General features: G+C 36.3%; 1 protein-coding gene across 5 annotated transcripts; it reads left to right on the forward strand.

Moving 5' to 3' along the window:
* The first annotated feature begins 5,574 nt into the window (after window positions 1-5,574).
* On the forward strand, window positions 5,575-15,193 carry LOC145570131 (bifunctional nitrilase/nitrile hydratase NIT4A-like). 5 transcript variants are annotated; one of them, XM_081629131.1, is made up of 6 exons: window positions 5,575-5,831; window positions 6,810-6,989; window positions 8,306-8,599; window positions 9,262-9,543; window positions 12,115-12,306; window positions 14,810-15,193. In XM_081629131.1, the coding sequence occupies exons 1-5, from the start codon at window positions 5,687-5,689 to the stop codon at window positions 12,258-12,260; spliced, it is 1,047 nt and encodes a 348-aa protein (XP_081485257.1). In that variant the 5' UTR covers window positions 5,575-5,686; the 3' UTR covers window positions 12,261-12,306; window positions 14,810-15,193. The 5 variants fall into 5 exon arrangements, with proteins under 5 accessions (XP_081485257.1, XP_081485259.1, XP_081485258.1 ...); XM_081629133.1 differs by having other exon boundaries at window positions 14,820-15,193; XM_081629132.1 differs by having other exon boundaries at window positions 12,115-12,302.
* Window positions 15,194-16,040: the final 847 nt, after the last annotated feature.

Here is a 16,040-nt window from a genome sequence, read left to right on the forward strand (position 1 = left end):
CAATTCAAGAACAATAAACTCAGATTCCATAGTAGACATAGCAGTACAAGATTGCTTACAAGATTTCCAGGATACGTCTCCACCCCCCAAGGGTGAAGACATAGCCACTAGTGAAGTTAACTTCATCATTATCAGATACCCAGTTGGCATCACAAAAACCTTCCAAAACTCTAGGAAATTTGGAGTAATGCAAACCCCAATCCACAGTACCCTTAAGGTACCTAAGCAACCTCCTAAAAGCAATCCAATGATCACTACTTGGGTTATGAGTGTACCTGCTCAACCTACTAACAGAATAAGCAATGTCAGGTCTAGTGTAGTTCATTAGAAACATAACACTACCAATAATTCTAGCATACTCAGACTGATTAACTGGATCACCATTATTTTTCTTTAGGTGGAAACTTGGGTCATATGGAGTCTTAATTGGATCGACATTAAATGAGTCAAACTTTTTAAGAAGTTTTTCAACATAGTGTGACTGATTAAGACAGATGCCTTTTGGAGTCCTTTTGATTTTTACTTCCAAAATCACATCTGCCTCACCCATGTGTTTCATTTCAAAATTCAAACTCAAAAATTGTTTTGTCTCATTTACTCGATCCAAGTCAGTCCCAAAAATCAACATATCATCCACATAAAGACAAATAATTACACAACCATGACTATCATGCTTAGAATAAACACAAGAGTCACCTTTATTAATATGAAAACCATTACCAGTCATAGTTTTATCAAATTTGTCATGCCATTGCTTTGGAGCTTGCTTAAGCCCATACAATGACTTGACTAACTTACAAACCTTGTTCTCTTGGCTTGGAACAACAAACCCTTCAGGTTGGACCATATAAATCTCCTCATCCAAGTCACCATTCAAAAATGCAGTTTTGACATCCATTTGATGAACAACAAGATCAAATATGCAAGCAAGAGCAATTAAAGTCCTAATAGTTGCAATTTTAGTAACAGGGGAGTAAGTATCAAAATAATCAATGCCAAACTTTTGTGTAAAACCCCTTACCATTATTCTTGCCTTATACTTGTCTATGGATCCATCGACCTTTAATTTTTTCCGAAAGATCCATTTACAAGTAATGGGCTTACAACCTCTAGGAAGTTCAACCAATTCCCAAGTGTTATTATTGAGAATTGATTGTAATTCATTGTCAATTGCTTCTTTTCAAAAAACAGCATCAACTGATCTCATTGCATCATCATAGGTCCTTGGATCATCTTCCAAAATAAATAAATGCACAAAATCATCATCAATTAAGGAAGATTCAGATAAATAAGATGAAATAAAATCAGGACCAAAACTGTTTTCCTTTCTTGCCCTTTTGCTTCTCCTTGGCTCCAAAACAGAATCATTGTTAGTAATAGGAGAATTAGCAATAGGTAAACTAACAGAACTGCTAGCAATTAATTCACTATCATTAGAGGGAGATATTTTCCAAGGAAAAATGTTCTCAAAGAACTCAGCATCTCTAGCCTCAATGATATGGCCACCTATATAAGTGTTGTTAGTACCTTTGACAAAGAAACGATAAGCTGCACTTTGATAAGCATAGCCAATAAAAATAACATCAACAGTTTAGGACCAATTTTATCCCTCTTGAAACTAGGTATGCCTACCTTTGCTAGGCACCCCCACACTTTCAAGTATTTCAGGTTTGGCGCTCGACCCTTCCATATTTCGTATGGAGTCTTGTCAAGCTTCTTGAGGAACCCTGTTCAAAACATAACAAGCAGAAAGAATAGCCTCCCCCCACATGTTGTTAGGAAGCCCAGAACTAATAAGCATATAATTCATCATATTCTTTAAAGTTCTATTTTTCCTTTCAGCTATACCGTTTTGTTCGGGTGAATAGGGAGTCGTTGTCTCATGAACAATGCCAAGTTGCTCACAAAATGCTTTAAGAGTGTCAGGGCTGTACTCACCACCCCTGTCACTCCTAACCCTTTTAATTTTTTTGTCCAATTGGTTTACTACCTCAGCTTTATATTTAAGGAACATTTCCTCAGCTTCATCCTTAGACCTGAGAAGATAAACCATACAAAAACGTGAGCAATCATCAACAAAGGTAATGTAATACTTTTTACCCCCTCTACTTTCGTGATTGTTAAAATCACCCAAGTCACTATGAACAAGCTCTAGTACTTCACTCTGTCTATCTACTGATTTAAATGGCTTCTTTGTAAATTTCGCTTCAACACAAATTTGACATTTCGAAAAATCAGTGTTAGAAAAACTTAGAATCAAATTTAAGTTTTTAAGCCTTTTAATAGAATCGATATTAACGTGGCCTAACCTAGCATACCATAAATCAATAGACTCAGCAATATAAGCAGAAGAAGTACTAGCATTCTTATTCATAGTGTCAATTTTAACATCAAGAGTAAAAAGCCCCCCATTACAAAAGCCCTTTCCCACAAACTCCCCATTGCGAGTAAGAACTAATCTATCAGAATCAAAAGAGAGTTTCAGTACAGCTTTCATGAGTAAACTGCTAGAAATTAAATTCCTGCGCATTTCTGGAACATGCAAAACATTAGTCAGAGTAAGCAATTTTCCAAAATTGAGAGTGAGAACGATCTTCCCTTTGCCTTGGATAGAAGCAGAAGCTGAGTTGCCCATGAAAACATTTTCACCTTCAACCTTGTCATAGGTAGTGAACATGTCCTTATTGGCGCAGATGTGTCTGGTAGCTCCAGTGTCAACAATCCACTCAGCAGCATTACCTGTAAAGTTAGCTTCTAAAACAACAGCAACAATAACGTCAGAATCCTCAATAAGATTTGCTTGACTTTGCCCATTCTTCTTCTTCTTGACCCTGCAATCCTTAGCCTTGTGACCAGTCAAACCACACTCAAAACAAGTACCCTTAAACTTGTACTTCTGAACCTTCCCTTTAGGCTTAAGAGAACTGTTATTGGCTTTGGACTGGTTGTTGTGTTTGGGTTCAACAAGATTGGCTTTGGAAGAGGAAGAGGAAGGAAAAACAGAAGGGCCTTTGTCTTTGATACGGTTTTCCTCCTCAATTTTGAGGTGTCCTACAAGCTCCTCTAAGGTTAGGTCTTTCTTTTTGTGCATCAATTGGTTACGAAAATCCTTCCAAGAGGGAGGGAGTTTCTCAATCAAAACAATAGCAAGGGTAATATCACAAATAGACAGACCTTCAGCAGCCATACTAATACACACATTCTCATAAGCATGAATCTGATCAATAATAGGCTTATCATCAACAACTTGAAAACTCAACCACTTACTAACACAATAACGTTTAGTACCAGCATCATCAGTCCCATATTTTTTCTCTAAAGCATCCCAAATATCCTTAGCATGATAAAAACCCATATAAATATCCAACAGACTATTTGACATATAATGCAACAACATGCCCTTACAGGTTCTATCATCCTTAGCAAACTTAACATCAGTTTCAGACAAATTATCCTTATCATCAGGTTCAACAATATCATCAAGAACATATGCAACATCAATTTGCTCCAAATAAAAACGCATCCTAACAGCCCAATGTTTATAATTCTTTCCATCAAGAGGTTTTAACTTAGACATATCAGGAATCAGAAACTTGGAAGCCATAATCGTCTTTTAGATTGTTATACTACTAAACAATAAAATAGAAATTACGTATCTCTTGATGCGTGAACCAAAGTGACAATAGCCGCGTTGTGGAGAACCACTGACCTAAAAGACGATTCCGCACTACCTCCCAGTGCAGTAGACTAGAAGCGGTCGCCCTCCAGGATAAGCACGGCGCCGGAGTTTATGTGCACTCACAAACCCGACTGGAACTCAGAATACTTGCCCAGAAAACAGAACAGAAAGAACTCGTGTTTAGATAATTTTAGAGAAGAGAGAAGACTGATTGTGTTGTAGTATATTTGACTGGGAAAAGCAACAAGTATATATAGGTAGTAGAAGGGAGACAAGAAGCATAAAACGAGGAAAGAATCTGGCTAAGAAAACGACCAGATTCATTAAGCCAGTCAACAACAGAAGCAATAGACAAGGAATTGAATCGGTCAGCTACAATCAAGGGATTAATGACTCCAACAGTCAGAAAAGAATAATCCCAACAGACAAAAAGGAATATTCTGTTTAACAAAGAAAAGGAAATAAAATTTTTCCAAAAAGATAACAAGGACCCACGCTCGCGCATCGCATTCCCCAAGACCCAAGTCCCGAGGCCCGAGTCCGACCTGGCTCGGCGCGCGCGTGCGTGTGTGTGGAGTAACACTTACCTCCCACTCACTCAACTAAGTAGTGCTAAGACACTACAATATAAAAACAAGGAAAAACCTTTTCCCCCAACCAATGTGGGATTTTCCCCTTTCATTTGTTTTCTTTTTCCCTCTCTCTTGTTTTTCCCCAACTCTCTTATTTTATATCAAGAACTTCCAACACACTTGCTGCTTTCATAATTGGATAATGCATGCATGCCTTTTTTTTTTAATTCTTCTCTTCATGTGCCTATCTACGTGTTAATTTCTCCACAACCTTCTCCCTTGCCCTTTTCTAACATTTGTTCAAACTCTTTTCTGCATTAATCCTTTTTACTATTGTGAGACTGTGAGTTGAGATTGGAGTAGTAATTTAATTTAATATAATGGAGATTGGAGAGCCTACATATAGAGTATCTTTCTCATCTTAGTACCTGTTTACATTTATTGAAGTGAGCTAAATTGAGCTGAATTGAACTGAACTGATTGGAACTAAACTGAACGAACTGAAGTGATTGGATCTGAACTGAACTGAATATAGTTGAAATGAATATTTTATGAGAGAAGGAAATTAGGAGATGAACTGAACTAAACTGAACTGATTAAAGTTGAACTGAACTGAACTGAAATTAAGCTGAAGTGAACAGGCCCTTAGTTTTATTTTTATTGCTCCCTTTGTTTTTTATTATTTGCAATAACACTTCAACTTGTTACTTGTATTTTAAGAGTTCAACTAAGAAACTTATGTAAATAAATAAATTTATGTTTAAGTGAACTTAAGTAGGTATTTTAGTGGTTTCCCAAAAAAAATAAAAATAAAAAATGAGTAGGTATATTAGTTAATTGCAAATGAAAAACAATAAAACTGAGAGAGAACATCGTAACCCCAACAACCCATGTGTGTGGCTGACTACACCGTATTGCCACTTATAAATGAACAAAGTAACCAATGACACTGATCAAGTAACCCTGTAATATTGATCGAGTAACCCCTACACTGACAGAGTAACCTTTTTAACACTGACCAAGTAGCCTATGATCTATTACACTAACGAAGTAACCCCTATAATGACTAGTCAAAAGGTGTGATCTAAAGTCGTCTAAACTACACATGATAGAAACATTATTTCGTATAAATAAAACTTTAATGAAATATGAAGGATCATACAGCAAAATGACACACACCAAAACACTAACCGATTAATTAACCTCGACCACACAACTCCAACTGAGTAATCTCTAATCTCTAACTAACCGAGAAAAAAAAAAAAAAAAAAAAACTAACCGAGAAAAAAAAAAAAATGTACCAATAACGATTCTAGAATAATCCAAGAGAAATGTGTTGATATGGTTCGCACGGTGTCCATCAAAATTGCAAAAGCAGGTTCTTGCATTAGTATGGTTGTAAAAACAAACTTGGTTGAAGATAGGAGAGAGAAGGATGTCATTAGTACCGACCTCCGACGGCGGTAACAACGGGCCGTTCTTCGCAGAAGTAGAAATGGGAGCTGACTCTTCTGCTCCCACTGTTCGCGCCACCGTCGTCCAAGCTTCTACCGTCTTCTTTGACACTCCTGCCACTCTCGGTAATTTTTTTTATTTTTTTTTATTTGAAGTTCGAGGTTTCTATGTTATATGATGTCAATTATGTTATAGAATTTGTGTGTTCTCTTATCCGAACATTCTAGTTCGATTTTGTGGCATCATGCTTTCATTCAGGCAAATTGGATTGTTACAATTGGTAAACATAATAAAGAAATTGAATGTTAGTAAGAGCAGAACAAGCAATTTTGATATTGTTGCTCAATGAATATGTCAATGGAATTATATTGTTTACTGTGATAATCGATAATTATATTTGTAATGCCAATTTATTTGTGAAATCTGTAGAATCATGAAATAGGATGACTTGAAGCCTGAAAATGCACCCACTCAAGGCATTAATTTGCGACTAATGGATAAGTACGAATGAATAATTCAGCTAAAGTAGAGGGAGGGTAACAAAGTTGCTCATAAGCTACTTAGAATAGAAGTAATACAATACTTTTTGGGTTTAGATGGAGAATGTTACCTTGTTTTTCAAATACAGTGTTTTGCCTAGTGCACCATGTGTAGACGTTTATCATAGTTACTTTCTTCTTACAAGGAAAAGGGACGCATGTTAATGTTTTGGTGGATTCTTTCTAAAGACTAATTGTATCAAATTGAAAAGCATTCCGTTGAAGTAATGTAGGCCCATGCTGAAGAGCCGGACTTAAAAACTGAACATGTCTCCTTGGAAGTCGGTAGAGTAACTCGTAATTTATAGCCTGTTCAAAGCTTATGTTTTGCAAGTACTTCTTTAAATGGATAGTTCTAACCTTGGCATTTTGTATGTTTGCTCTTTCATTACTAATTTTGGTTTTTAAGAAATTGAGCTAAATTGTAGTTGTAGTTTTTTGGGTTACTTTATGAGGACAACCTATCCTCTTTTTGTAATTTGTTCAGTGCAGTTTTAATAAATTCTTAAACACACATAAAGATAGCAAGAACCTGTGCTGATTTGAATTCCTGTTCTATCTCAGAGAAGGCTGAAAGGTTTCTGGCTGAGGCAGCCTCATATGGAGCCCAGCTGGTTGTATTTCCTGAAGCTTTTATTGGTGGCTATCCACGTGGCTCAAATTTTGGGGTCACAATTGGTAACAGGACAGCGAAGGGCAGGGAAGAATTTCGAAAATACCATGCCTCGGCTATTGATGTCCCAGGTAAGAATCCATTTTTTTTTTATAAATACTTCGTTAAATATAATATTTGAAGTATTTATGTTGACACATTTGCTAGCTTGAAAGCTGTCAATGATTTATTATGAATTGATCTTTGATGCAAGCTGAGCCTAATGTGGCTTTGCTCTAATTTCTTGCGAGTGACATAGGATATACTAGTAACTAGTAAGTGTAGGAAAAAGGATGATCAAGGACAACCTGATTTGCCTCGATTTATACTGTATTAGTTTTTTTTTTTTTTTTTTTTTTTTTTTTAATTTATTTTTTCCTTAATAGCTTTTACATGTTGACTCTTAAGAAAATTGAGCATTTTCTTGCCAACCTTGCTTCTCAGCCTTGCACATCTCCGGCAAGGTATAAGGTGGTATAGGTGTGCTGATTAAATCCTTGGGGCTACAAGCCCATGTGCTTTAATTCACCCCATCCATCTTGAATATGTTTTACTTTGTTGTTTTTTAAGCTTGCAAGTCCTGTTTGTTGATCCTTTGTTGGATAATTTGTGCATCTTAATCCATGGGCATGCCATAGCTCAAGTAAAATATCCCTAGTGCTGATTTGCTGTTACTTACAATTTTGAATATCATTATTTTTTGGTGCAACGCTTGTAATGTTCAGCCTTTCTTTATTCAAAAATGAAGTAAGCCTTTTGACATTTATAAGTATGTATGCCCAATTATAGGTTGCTTTATCAAGGATTCGATCTTTAGCTTGGGCTCTAGTGTTAATCTAATCACAGTCACTTTTTTTAATTGCTACATTGATGCGTTTAACTTTTTGTCAATATCCCTTTGTTCCTTCCTCTCATTCTCTAACTCAAGGAGGTGGCTCACGACTCATGAGTCTGCCACCTGCTGTCTACACTCTTGAGCCTTTTGAATAATTTAAACTTGCATACATCTTCCACGCATATTATGAACCCCATCCACAAGCCAATTCCAAAGGCCTTATGTAAGATGTGAGTTTGACACAATTATTTAGCAGTTCAACTCATGGGTGATATTTTTTGACAACTGAGCTGAAGTTATTACAAAATTCATTTTTTAATTTTTTGCTGTTAGAAATTGCATGACATCTTTGTGTCCATTCGTTGGTGATAAAGGATGCCAAGATGCTACATCTTTAGTCTATTGAAATAGTAAGGGCTGGCAATACAACCTTATAAAAATACTGTATTTGTCCATTAAATGATTTTGAAAGCAATTTCATCTTTTCAGATATTGGCCTTCAAATTTCTACGATCATAGGCATAATCCATTAGGAATTGAACAGTTATCTTGTGCCAATATATATGATTACAGGTCCCGAAGTTGATCGTTTGGCTGCAATGGCTGGAAAATACAAAGTATATTTGGTAATGGGTGTAATAGAGAGGGATGGATACACACTGTACTGTAGTGTTCTATTTTTTGATTCTCAAGGCCATTACATGGGAAAACATAGAAAAATGATGCCAACAGCACTTGAGCGTGTAATTTGGGGTTTTGCGGACGGATCAACAATTCCAGTTTTTGAAACTCCCATTGGAAAAATTGGTGCTGCTATTTGTTGGGAGAACAAAATGCCACTTTTGCGGATGGCAATGTATGCTAAAGGTTAGCCACACAGCCCACATTGTTGTAGTCATGTATGTGTTTTTTTTTAATCGTATGTCTTTGGTTGTTTGCATATTGTTGGAATGTAGGACTACAACTAAGAGGAAAACTGCTGAGTTCACTGTTTTTGCAAAGAATCTTACCCCTATTCTTATATTGCATTTTGGATTAAGATGTTCAATATCTAAGTGTTGCCTGTTTACTATCAATCTTGCTGATGTGGTCAGACTCCATATAACAATTTTTGGGATATGTTGATTTAGAATTTTGTAACAAGTAACAGCCAGTGTGTTTTCTCTGGAGGAAACATGCTTGTTTGAATTTGTCCCATCTTTAGCTTCCCTTTTCTAATTGGCACTAAGGTTAAGGAAATATGCTTAAAGTAGTATAGAAATATTGGTTGTTGATTTATAGAAAAATTAGTGTGAGAAAGTGTTGGAAGTGAGAGAAGTAAGATGCTGGTGTGATGGAGTGGGGAGTTAAAGTTCAGCGTTTCATAATAATAATGGGAAGGTTTTTTGGGACATCCCCCCCACCCCCACCACACACGCACACGCACACGCACGAACGCACACACGCACAAAAAAAAGTGAATATGGGACTGAGGGATAAAGTTTTTAACTTGTTGCTAAAACCTAACTAGTTCTGCTTCATAACTTCAGGTGTTGAGATTTTTTGTGCTCCAACAGCTGATGCAAGGGAGGTTTGGCAAGCGTCCATGACCCATATAGCTCTTGAAGGTGGATGTTTTGTTTTGTCAGCCAACCAGTTCTGTCGAAGGAAAGATTATCCTCCACCCCCTGAATACGTGTTTTCTGGAATGGAAGATGATCTGAATCCTGAGTCAGTTGTATGTGCTGGTGGTAGTGTAATAATATCACCATCAGGGGCTGTCCTTGCTGGACCAAATCATGATGGTGAGGCGCTTATCTCAGCCGATCTAGGTATGTTTATTGGATATGGCTTAGAGGTTAAAGAGTTTTTTTTTTGTTTTTTTTTTTTTTTTAAATTATTTATTTATTTTTTATGTTATTTTATTTATTTTTTTATCAACACACTTTGCTTTTAAAGTTATAACCTTGCCAAGTTGCCATAAAAAGATCAAAGATTATAGCTTAAGATGTTCTTGAATGTATACACTATACAAACAATTTAGTTTGTACAAATGAATTTAGAGCCATTACATTATGTGCTCTTGGAAGAGATGATGAAGATTTATTACAAGTTTTTGCAGTCTCTTCTCTGTTTGAAATTTCCGCTTGAACTGGAAAGCTTTCTTCACTCAGGAGGGCATCTACTTCTGCCAAGGCTTAGAAGGTCAATGAGAGATTCTAACCAACTAGATCTTTAGTTTTGTGGTATTTAAGAGTAACAGAAACAAATTTGGGCGCTTTCTAGGAGTGGTGTCTGATTAGTAGAGGCTTATCTCTTAGCTAGTTATTTCTTCCACTGAAGTGACGAAAAAGGTGCTAAAGACCATATAGGGAGATCTGTGAGCCATAAAGCGTTGTCATTATATGTCGTCTTTTTTGGTTGGGAATCTACAACCTGCTATTTGGTGGTTGCGATTTTGAGAAGCTAAAGCAAGGGTCAAGGTTTGGGGTTGAAGGTGGAACAAGATTATCTTAATTAACAAGGGTATGGTCATGCTGGATGTCATGAAGCCTCATTGATGGATGCAGCAAATAAGTAATGAAAAGGGAAAGTTACTCATGGTTACATGACATAGATCTTTTTGGAATTGAGTAGAATCCATTCCAATGTTTGCCATGGAATCCCAAACTAGAGGTATCTAACTCCATTTGAATCTCCTACAATCTCATATCCACCCTACCCCCTAAGATTTTAGCTTCATTCCATCCTAGATACAAATCCTAATTAAGTGCATATCAATACCAGTTTCAAACCAAACAAATTTAGTAATGTATGGGGTTCCCAATCCATTCCATTCCACTTTGTTGATTCAAATGAAGGCTAATGGCTTCTAAGTTTAATCTCAAAGGTTATCTATACCTCTTGAAAAGAATCATCTTACTTAGCTTTAAGCACACAAGCTAAAGTTGATGTTATATTTATATAATTTTCTAATAATACAGTACAATAACAACAATAAAGCCTTAGTCCCAAAATGGTTTGGGTTCGGCTAATATGAAACGTCATAAGGAACCATCCGGAAAACATTAAGAGCATAACAAGATAATCGATTGAATAAAGTTTTAAAAAAATCCAGGTTAAATTGAGAAACACAAAGTGTATACAAATAAAATTTAAGAGTCTTAAAAGAGTGGCAGGGGATATAAATGAAATGAGAAGCTTGTGAGTAAAAAAAATAAAGGTTAGAAAAAACTATAGCAAAGGAAATAAGTATAGTTTCCAGAACACGAGTTGAGTAAATAATACTAAGATAAAATAAGCAAAAGTATATATATAACATCCTCAACGTGAATAATCTCTCTCTACTTCGCTCTATCCAACACCATATTTTCCTCAATCCCCAAAGGTTTCATATTGCTTTCAATCACCCTCTTTCAAGTTTTCTTAGGTCTTCCCTTACCCCTCATGATCCCAACACTTTGCCACTATTCAAGCCTTCTTACCGCCTTACCAGAGCCTCACTCGGTCTCCTTTTTACGTGGCCAACCACCTTAGGTGATTCTCCCGCATCTTGTATTCAATAGATGTAGTCCCTGTTTTCTTCTTAATTATCTTATTCCACAATCGATCTTTTCTTGTATGGCCACACATCAATTGCAACATATGCATCTCCGCCACATATTGTTGTCGTTGTTGTTGTGAATGAGTGGAGAGGTTTGGAAGGAGTCTAGTACCTCAAAGATTCAAGGAGATAAATAGGTGACAGAAGAAGGGTGTAACAATTAGTCCAAGGAGAATTTGGCAAACATTGACAAGATAGGGGATGAAAGGGTGAGCACTTTGTAGTGGCAAGAGAGTTAGAGAACTGCTGTTAATTGTTGATATTAAGGATTTTAGCTAGCTGAAAAAAATTAATCAATTTGGTGATTTAACGTTTAATAATAAAGATTGGAGAACATGTTGTTAGTGTGTGTGTGTGTGGGGGGGGGGGGGATCTGATCAATAGACTCTTTTCGTGACCTTGTGATGAGTTGAACTCTCAATTTCTAGCAAGATTTAGGACATGCCGAGATGGTACAAATAAAAGAAGGTTCATGGCCGGGTTTATGGGGATATGCTGGATGATTGACACTTATATGGAGTGAGGATGCTGATATTGTATTAAAATTCTAAGATAGGTTTTATTACATTGACAACCATGCCGTGACAAGGAAGAGAGAAGGGGGGGGGGGGGGGGGGGGCGGGTATGGTGAGCTATGGGCGTTTATTTCCATTTGTCTGGACATGTTTCTTTTTAACTACTTTCCTGTTAACAAAAACTTTAAAATCAAATTTGACAAATATGTAAGGTTATTATCTATGTTTAACTTATTTGAAGTAGATGGTGGGCTGACACCATTTGGTTGTTGAATGTTACTCAGATTTGGGAGAGATAGCACTGGCGAAGTTTGATTTTGATGTAGTTGGTCACTATTCAAGACCGGAGATACTTAGTCTGACTGTTAGGGACCAACCAACAAATGCTGTATCTTTCACATCAGATTCTGAAAGAACTGAGAGATCTTAAGGCTGTTGCTGATAGTAATCTTGACAAGCCAGTCCATATTGTGTAGGTATATCAAACCATTCTGTATCTGAACTTCTTTGTTTTGTAAATCACTTTATTCTTGTTTTGATAACATTTCTCAGTCCATTGTACTGATTTGATCACTCTTTTCTGTGTGTTTTGTACATAATTTATTGTTAAAATAATTAGTGAGCAGCCCTGGGTCCTGTTTAGTGCTTTATTATTTATTGAGTTTTAACTTGCGCCAGGGTTGGATTGCTTTAAAAGTTTAATCAGACTGGCTGTAAGTTATGGTATGGCTGTGATTGCAGAAGCTTACTTATTTGTGATGTTGGATAAAAGATCATGTTTGATGCAGTGTGACTTTATTGGTCATACTGGCTATTGACGGCTTTGATTGCTTGGATCATAGCAGTCCTTCATGGCTCTGGAATTTTTTCTATAAAAAAACAAGGGCTAACCATTGTCTCTTGCAGAGGCTATGTTATAGACTTAAATTTGCTTATACTATACTTCCAACAAAGGGGGATTCTAGGAAGGGGGTGGGGCTGTGCGGGTGGGTGGGTGTGGGGGAGGGCTCATGTTATGACAAGAGTGGGATCCTATGATTAACCACATACACGAGGAATCTTGCTTTTAATTCGGAATGCTAGATAAGCTATTGTGTTTGTACTGGTTAACAATACATGAAGAGCCCTAGGGATAAGTAATGATATAAACAGTTAACTAATATAGGCACCAACTTATTTGTCACTCTTCATCGAAAACCTCCAAACACGAGCAAATATGAAAAAGATGTGGTAAAGGGAAGAATCCCTGACGAGAATCTGATTACTACTGTCAAATGGCTGTAGGAATTGCTTGTGAAATTTTACAAATGATAAGGCCCTATCTTATTGCAAGGAAAAATTTACTGTAGAATTTTTGTCGGTCATATTAGTGACATACAGGATTGCCAATTTTCCATTAAGCTGTGTGTCTAGCAATAATTAAACTCAAGGTTCTGGTTTTCTTGTGAAATCCAGAGTGAAGGGGCTTGTTTCCTTTTCCACACACAGTTGCTTCTATTTGCTTTGTGGAACTCTAATATCGACAGCAATAAGTAATTAGAAAGCTATCAACCTCATTGATCACAACCCAGTTATGGAATTTTGGCGTATTCACCTTGGCATTGCCTTTTTGTCCATTTATTCTGATTTAATCTCCTGGATACAATGCTGTGGTTGTTGGAAATCTGATAATTCAACTATTTCCAATCATTTCATGGGAAGCTATGACTGGAAATTGGACATCAATGGACTATTGCATGATTGCTGCTTCATTTTGTATCTTGATTCATTACCTTGGTCTAGTATACTAGTCCTCTTGATTGCAAGAGAAATGGGAGTTTACTACATCCCATTAAGGTGGGACCTCTATTCTCACTAGTAAGATCTCTTGGTTGGTAGGTAATTAATGATAGTCTTCTGTTTTTGAATCCAATTTATACATTTAAATAGAAATTTCCTTCTTGGTTGGTTCCTCATATCCTCTCCTTTTTTTCCATAGGACATATCCTTTGGCCTCTTGAACCACCGGATTGAGGAATAGGTCTCTTGACTTGTTTTCTGGGTGAAAAGTACAATCAATGCGTTAGAATTCCATCATTTCAGTATAGGACAACTGGTTGAATTACCTCTCCCCTCCCCTTTGTTGTTTATACATTGTTTCAAAATCTTTCTGAAGTAGATTTCATATAGTTTTTATTTGGCTACTTCCTCCTGGGCTGCTGAAAAAAAAATTTATCTTAGCTAATTCCTTCTAATTTACTGCCTGAACTCGTCATTATATCAAGTCCTTCATGCTTGACCCTCCATTCCTGTCCACTTTGACAACTTGTTTAATTTTATGTTAAGCTTGTTGCAATCTTGGAATTCCATCTGGTGCCATGTTATCACCTTTTTTTTCTTTATTGTAATGCTGGCAGGTTTCTCTGATGTATGTATGAATGTATGATAGTACATTGGGGTCATGCTATATTCATTAGTTACTAGTACATATGATATACTTAGGAATATAAATTATGAAAACTCAATTCTTCTGGATTATAAGAACTTTTGATGAGACCTTTTGTTCTCTTAAGATCATGTCTTACGTAGGAAATTGTTGTGTGTGTGTGTGTGTCAATTAATGTAACATCCTACATCCTTGATTTATTTGTCTGCATTACCTGAGTTTTCATCAGAAAACATGTCCCGTGCTGCATGTCAAATTAGGATAGTGGATTTGGCATTGGTCTATTGAAACCAATTAATCTCATTACATTACTGTATATTGGTTAGTGATGGCTTTAAGGATCTCATTCTGTGACTCGCCAAGAGTATAATTCGAACTTTTGAAGTCTAGACTCGAATGCCTTAATAATTGTGCTTTTGATAAGATTCTGACAATCAAATAATCAGAGACTGAAGTGCTACAATTAGTTTGATGATTTACCAAGTTGATTGCGTAACCTTTGCATGTACAGTTATCTGACTACTGAGAACCTCACTTTAACTTGTTTATCTCAGTGTTCTGCAGAATTTTTTGTCTGCTTGTTTTCTGCATCTCACAATTATCGACTACTTATGCTGCTGCTGCTGCTGCTGCTACTGCTACTGCTACTGCTACTACTATGTCTCATGATACTATCAGAAAATTGCCAGGTTTTGCAGGCTATATATTATGTAAAAAATAAAGGTTGTGTTAGATCAAAGTATCCTTGTTTCTCTGCATTGCTAGGCATACAAGAAGAAACCCATGAACAACTACTCCAAAAGGTGCAAATTTCCTTTCATTTCGTAAAAATAGTAGAGTATATTATCTTATTATGTTCATCGTCTGACAATTGACATTCATGTTTTTGCCTCTAAGAATATACAAAGTAGATGGGCTTGTCCTTTCTTGTTTTCAAACGTGTTATGTTCTTCGTTGATTAGATAATTTATGCCTTTGTTCTGTTGTTAATATCTAGGGGATTGCCACCCATTTTGGACGTATTAACTATTAAGGATGCTTTATTAGAAAATTAATATGTTTTCTAAACTATGAAATTTGACTTTCTGAACTGTCACCAACACTACCATATGTAAAGTTTTTACTGGTGATGGTATTAATTATTTATTTTCTTATTAGAATTACAGTCAACAAAGTGTATTTAACTGTGGTTTTAATATTACTTGAGGAAACAAGGTAGCTCTAGATTAGGTTGAGACACAATCAAATTATGAGAAAAGGCCATGATAACTCGTTTAAATCTAATCCAATCAAATCTTAAGGTCTACTCATTTTCCTGGTATGAGGATTAAATATTTGTGATTCAGAGATGAGATTATCTTCATCATTCCTCGGTTGACATCTTTTTATATTGCAAACTTCCAATGCCATGTTCTCCCCATTTCTGTTGATTCCCTTTGACCGCCGTCTATGAAATTTGAATATGAATGGTGCTTCCTCTACCATCCACATGCTGCTTCTTGATGATCTTAAGACCATAAGATAGAGTCAGTTGAATTTCTGGAGATAAGTAAATTATGCTGCTGCTCCGTTGTCTAGTCAGCCACGTCCTTAATTTGGGTTATTTCGTCGTCAACTTATATTGGTAGATTGGTCATGTGTTGGGATTTATATGTCGGAATCATGACAACCATATGTTATTCTTCATTTTTAACTGTCCGCATATATCTTGCCCTTATATCAATTATATGGGCCATTAGGAACTATGCTAGTCTCAGGACAAAGTCGTTGTTGCCATGTGTTCCA

Source organism: Chenopodium album, chromosome 12 (genome assembly GCF_948465745.1).
Source record: "Chenopodium album chromosome 12, dcCheAlbu1.1, whole genome shotgun sequence".
In the NCBI taxonomy this organism is placed as follows: domain Eukaryota; kingdom Viridiplantae; phylum Streptophyta; class Magnoliopsida; order Caryophyllales; family Amaranthaceae; genus Chenopodium; species Chenopodium album.

What these genes read in the sequence shown, in the direction of transcription:
- LOC145570131 (XM_081629131.1), top strand. Translation starts at nt 5,687, where the DNA reads ATGTCATTAGTACCGACCTCCGACGGCGGTAACAACGGGCCGTTCTTC. An exon ending in TGACACTCCTGCCACTCTCG is followed by an intron (nt 5,832 to 6,809) that starts GTAATTTTTTTT and finishes GTTCTATCTCAG; the next exon opens with AGAAGGCTGAAAGGTTTCTG. An exon ending in GCTTATCTCAGCCGATCTAG is followed by an intron (nt 9,544 to 12,114) that starts GTATGTTTATTG and finishes AATGTTACTCAG; the next exon opens with ATTTGGGAGAGATAGCACTG.